This window comes from Lutra lutra, chromosome 2 (genome assembly GCF_902655055.1).
Source record: "Lutra lutra chromosome 2, mLutLut1.2, whole genome shotgun sequence".
NCBI classification, from domain to species: Eukaryota; Metazoa; Chordata; class Mammalia; order Carnivora; family Mustelidae; genus Lutra; species Lutra lutra.
This window is the reverse complement of record NC_062279.1, coordinates 108,173,341-108,179,340: the sequence shown is the minus strand read 5'-3', so window position 1 is coordinate 108,179,340 and position 6,000 is coordinate 108,173,341. Positions and strand designations below refer to the sequence as shown.

The window sequence follows — 6,000 nt, the reverse complement described above, 5'->3', positions numbered from 1 at the left end:
GCAGCCGCCTCCCACACGTCCGCTGGACGCCTCCCCACGCGCTCCCACCTCCCTCACAGCAGGGACCAGAACCTCTCCGGGGCCTGGAAAGGCCCCCCGGGGAGGCTAAGGGTGGAGTATGGGGCTCCGGCCCTCGTCTTTTTACCCAGGCGGTCCAATGGCTTAACCGCCAAGGCTCTTTTATGAGACTGGGGCCTGTTCTCAATCTTCAGCCCTCTTACCCCAGGTGTAAAGAGTTTGGGACTCTGCAAGCCAATAGGTTTTCAGGAACATTCCCTTCCAGATCAGTCAGAGAGGAGGGAGGTGGGGCACAAGTAGCCTAATTGGCTGGCGGGGTGCTCACCATTTGTAATCCATCAACCCAACCTCCTGAGATGGGTTCTGTCACTTTGACCATCCTACCCGAGACACCCAGGGGGACAAACAGCTCCCCCCACCACCAGGTTACACAGGGAAAGCAGGGTGGAGCACAGCCCTAGAACCCAAGTCTGTTTAACCCCAAAGCCCATGCCACTCATCATTTATGCTGATTAATTCTGCAACAAATATGGCTGGTGAGTCTAAATAAAACGCCAAATAGAATTAGTATGTGTGATGGGACTTTTCTTTCCGGAACTGAAATTTGTTCTGCCACTGACCAATTTTTTTTTCATACATACATACATACATACATAGAGCGAGCACACACAAGCATGGGGAGGGACAGAGGGAGAGGGAGAAGCAGGCTCCCTGCTGAGCAGGGAGCCCCGTGTGGGGCCCGAGTCCATGACTTCGGGATCATGGCCGAAGGCAGACGCCCAACGACTGAGCGCCCCCCATCGACCCATTTTAAGACATAGAATTTACACAACCAAATGCGTTGAGAATATAGCCCTGCTTCCATTGTTCGAAGTGTTTTTTGGATTACTATTTATGTAGCATCAATGCCTATTTCCAAGAAGAAAATGAGCCCCACAAAATTACAACCACACCTTGTACTTTTAGATAGACTTAATTGGTTCCCTAGGTTGAAATGTTATGGGAGCTAAAATCGAGGTGAGACGAGAAAAAGGTTGTTCACGAATGTGTGGAAAGTGTAGCTCACAAACCGAGAGAGTAAGCACACACCGCACACGGCGTCTGAGCCGGGGCTCAGGGAGCCGCGTGATGTTGTTCCGCGGCAAGCGACTGGGCCTCCTCCAGTGAGCTTCAAGCTGACGTGGGACCCAACCAGAGAAACCACCACACCCTGGCACCCAAGGGGCCCTCATTTTGTACCACCGGGATAACGTACAGAAGTTTCTCAGCTCCCAGATCCGGTCCCACCTTACCCACCCTGCCTCGCCATCGAACAGTCCCAGACGGGACATACACCTTAGAAAGAGGAGTGAGCCAACCACCCTCCCCTCCATGAACAGTGACTCTTACAGACATTAAAGGGCCACGGCTTCGACTTTACAAAGTCTTCTTTGAGAAGCACGTAAGCGGTGCTTCAGAGAACCCCGTCCTGCTGGACGGAACGCCAGGCCAGGCGGATGGCTCAGCTCAGAGCTCAGACGCTTTCCCCGGCGAGCCATTTCACCCACGGTGCATTTTCTTTCTCCTCTCAGATGTTCCTTTCTCTTCTAGGAATAAAAGTATCACTAGGAGGGACGACAGGAGAGAGGGGGAAATAAGTATCCTCCTAAGCGAAAGCCTGGTGGTTCCTTTCCAGATTCCAGCAGAGGTGCCGGCTTGCTGCATGGAGGAAGGGCCAGGGCTGGTGGCTCCAGCCAGACTCGCCCTCTCCCGCACAAGGGCCACCGAGCAGCCCCCAGGGTCCCCGCCGAGGCCCGGTCTTTAAGCATGGATGCACCCCGGGAAGCAGAGGCTTGAGCAGGTCCGGCTGGGCAGCGACCCAGTCTGCGGGGGACGCAGAGACCAAGGCGCACCCAATTGGGACAGCGGCCCCGCCTGCCAGGGGCGACAGATGTTCACACTCCTGCTGGGCCCCAAGCATGGTGAAGGCGGCGGAGGCCAAGCCTGCGGACTTTTCGGTCTAGAAGTGCACTTAAACACCTAGGCTAGGGACAGACATCCCAGCAGGGCAGCAGTCGCATCAGGGAGCTCTTGCTCTCCAGGAATTCCGTGGTCCGGAGCGAGACCTGCGGCTCCTGGGGTGAGCGCCCCAGTGCCCCGGGCCCGGCCCTGCCGTCAGAGCGGGAAGGAAGTGAGGGCTCCTGGCCGAGGTCGAGCAGCAGCCTGAGCGCAGCAGGGCCCTGTGCGACCACAGGGGACTGGGTACTGCAACGGTGGTGGCGTCACAGGTGCTTCCTTTCTTTCGTTAGGAGATGTTTTATAAGAATACCCTAAAAGTTTCCTAAGCCAGGCTCTACGTGGGGTAGAAATGTACCGTATTATTTTTCCATGATGCTATAGAGTCAGGAAAAGGGTTAACCAGACCATGACACAGGGGTGGGGGGGGGTGGGAACCTCTCAACCATGAGAACTGTGACCCAGGACACCAACAAGGACCACCGTGTTGGGGACAGCCCTGTGTGAAATGTCTGGATTTGAGATTTTCAGACGTGCTATTTTGCTCTGACCCAGTTCCACGACCTTGGCCGCGTCCCTTAAGCACTGTTACTGGGGCCGCTGGACTTGAGGGCCTCTGATGTCTTTCAAAATTCTATCTTGGAAGACACTTTCTCAACTCCATGATGAAAAGAAGCTTATGTTACACTATTTCTCTTTGTTGGCAAAGAAGAAACAGATGTTCCTTAAAAATCGTTTTCTGTGCCTTTACTACTGCTTTACGGGTAAGAAGTCTACAGAGCGATAGCGGCAGGCCAGCTCCACAGAAACGCCTACTGCCACTGCAGCGGTACGAACACAACAACAGGGCATCGGTGAAGCCATTGCCTTAGGCTCAGGTCATGATCCTGGAGTCCTGGCATTGAGTCCCGCACTGGACTCCCTGCTCAGTGAGGTGGGGAAGCGGGGAGTTCTGCTTCTCCCTCTGACCCTCCCCCTACTTGTGCTCTGACAAAATAAAATCTTTTTAAAAAAAATTATAATAGGCCAAAGAAGATGGGGCAAGGCTTTTGACTAAATCACCAACCTTTACTTCTGCAACCATTCAAGCATGTTACAATTTTAAATTATACATGTTTATTTCAGTTCAGATTTTCACAGATTAAAAGATTGCATTTTATTAGAATCAATTTACAGGCAGTCTGTAGCAATGATTTCTCATGGGGAAAAGAGAGAGACAGACAGACAGACCATCATCACTGAGGTTCTGGATGTGAATGAAACCTGTTCCCGCAAACCAAGCACTTGGAGACAGGCCCACCGACAGCCTGAGCTGGGTAAAGACATGACATCTCAGGTCATGCCCCAAATATAGGTAAGGCTTACAGCTGTGGGGAGCAACTGTTCTCGGCGAGGCCAGATGTGGGTGCTGCTCACGGCGGTCCCTCCCAGACACGCCACCGGCAGCTCCTCACGCTCCCACAAGGGAACACCCAACACAACAGCACCCAGAGCAAGTGCCGGCCCCTCCACAAGTGAGGGAATCTGGGCACTTCTTGACAAAAATGGTAAGGTTTGCTCCAAGGCACTGAGGGTATAACGCTTTTCAGAAAATACACAGAAATGAACAGACTGAAAAAGGGAAATCAGTTCTCATTGGTGGAATCGGCCATTATGACAATTAGTGTAAATAATTATGTCAGCTAGATTACAATCAAAATGCACATCGAACAGACTGTGCTGTGTGAGGGAACGTCTGACCACAGAACATTCCCGTGGGCACTTGGGGGAGCTGCTGGCACATGCCTCCGGGGCTTCCTCCCGGAGCCAGACAAGCTGAGCCTCACTTGTACTTGTAATAACCTTCGCCAGTCTTCTTGCCCAGCTTGTTCTCCGTTACCAGCTTCTTCAAGGACGGAACAGGCTGAAACAAGGGGTTCTTGGCATCTATTTCATGCCACCCTATTGAGAGGAGGGAAAAGGCTTAGGATGGAGCGCTGGGATTCTTTTGACATCTCAGCATCCCTAGGGCAAGGCAGGGGCTGGAGCTTGGGAGAAGGGGCCCTGCTCCGCTGTGGCAGAGGGCAGGGAGCCACTGGGAGGACACAGCTGGACAAACCGTGGCTCTCACGGCTGGCTTCACTGTGGCCCAGCCACTCACTCAGTCTTCTCCTGGAAATGGTTGATGCCCACAGTCCAAGGACAAACAGAACCAATGACTCTGCCCCCCTGGACTCCTCAGTGGCACAGTGAAACGACTTCTGGAACACATGTTAAAAACTGGATTTGCTGCCACTGGGATCTGGCAGGCTCATTAAATCCAAAAGTTCACGCTTCACTTAGAACCCTCCTTGTTCCCCACAAATACGTAGGTGTTCTTCATGAGAGGTGGGAGCAGGAGCTACACTAAACTTTAGGAGCCCAGTTTTCATAATTATGTTTCCGTCTTCAGAGCCACTAAATAGATATATTATTGTCTTTAAAGGAGGTTAGAGCTCCACAGAAGTGGAGGTTATACACAGATGAGCATTTATGATGGAAAGACACAGTGTACCATGTCCGCTTCCAGTGCGATCCTGTCCCGCAGAACCATTAGGGAAAACCAGGGAAGGGGTACACAGGACCGGTCAGTGCCATATGTGAAACTTCCTCTGAATCTATAATTGTTTCAAGATGAAAAGTTTTAAAAATAAGTTACCCTATGAGGAGATGCTGGCAAGCACATTTTTCCTTTTCCTGCCATCTTTTAATTTGAATCTTTAAGTTGGTAGGAAAGAACTCTGGAAGGTCTGAAGTTACGGTTGGAAACAGGCACTGTAATTCACAGTCAAAAGAGACTACCTCAATTGCATTACAGAAAGATAAGAGAGAAGTCCAATTCCTACCATCCAAAATGAACTTCACAGTATCCAGCCCCACGTAATCGAGAAGCTCAAATGGGCCCATGGGGTAACCAGCTCCCAGCTTCATGGAAGTGTCGATGTCCTCCTTGGATGCATCACCTGAGAACAAGAGGGCAGCACTGAGCCATCACTGTATTTCCCACGGTTCTCCTTGTCATACTGTTAACCCCAGAATTCAGTTTTGCAAATTTGCACATTCAAAAAATATCCAGAGTCAGGATTTCTGGCAATGGTAAGATTTCATCACAGAGGTACACGCCAAACACACCACAAGATTTCCAAAGCCATTCCACCACGCTGTTCTCCAAGGTCCATTCAAGAGCACTGCTATGGTGTTCACACAGGGAGAAGGCCCTGGTGGCCTGGAAACATTAGTTATTTTTAATGGTTTGGGATTTCCCAACATCACTTAAAGCTAGAGCATCATTTTTACTGATAAACAGGATTTTAAAACAGGAAAAAACAAACCTTTGTATTTTTATATGTATTATTATGCATATTTTACTTTTCCAGCTTTCTTGGTTTTACAATTAATGAGTATTCCTCTGGAATTCCACTCCCATCAACCCTTTAGTCAAGATGAAGTTTAAAAAGAAGCCCAAATCTGATTTAGAATTGCCACTCAAGTTTGAGTTTGGTAGACTAGGATAAGAGCCAGTGTGCTTTTTCCTTGGAATTTTACCCTTCACTCTTATGGTCCTCAGGCCACAAGAAGTCTCTCAGAGAACCTGGTTCCTTTTCTCCAAAATGAGGAATGGGAATAGTCTATAACAAGTTATTTTTATGTGGAATTTTGTTCCAAAATATAAAGAAATGGTGAATTACACCAGAGCTAATTGAAAGGAGAAAAAAGTTCAAATACTCCAAGAGAATGTTATACCTGAACATGTTTCAGATTTTTAGACATGAAGAATATATGTATATAAGTGTGTATATATATGTATATACGTGTGTGTGTGTGTGTGTGTGTGTGTGTGTATTTAAAGATTTATTTATTCACTTTAGAGAGAGCACAAGTGAAGCAGAACTCTGGAAGGTCTGAAGTTCTCTGAGAGAGAATCCCAAACAGACTCTGTGCTGAGCACGGAGCCTAAAGTGGGGTTCA

General features: G+C 49.4%; 1 protein-coding gene across 1 annotated transcript in view; it reads right to left on the bottom strand.

Moving 5' to 3' along the window:
- Positions 1–3,106: 3,106 nt before the first annotated feature.
- HADH (hydroxyacyl-CoA dehydrogenase) overlaps positions 3,107–6,000 on the bottom strand; it is a 47,394-nt gene continuing 44,500 nt past the window's right edge. Inside the window, 2 exon segments of the mRNA XM_047718173.1 lie at positions 3,107–3,954; positions 4,878–4,994. Coding sequence (XP_047574129.1) covers positions 3,836–3,954; positions 4,878–4,994 — 236 coding nt within the window. The 3' untranslated portion in view covers positions 3,107–3,835.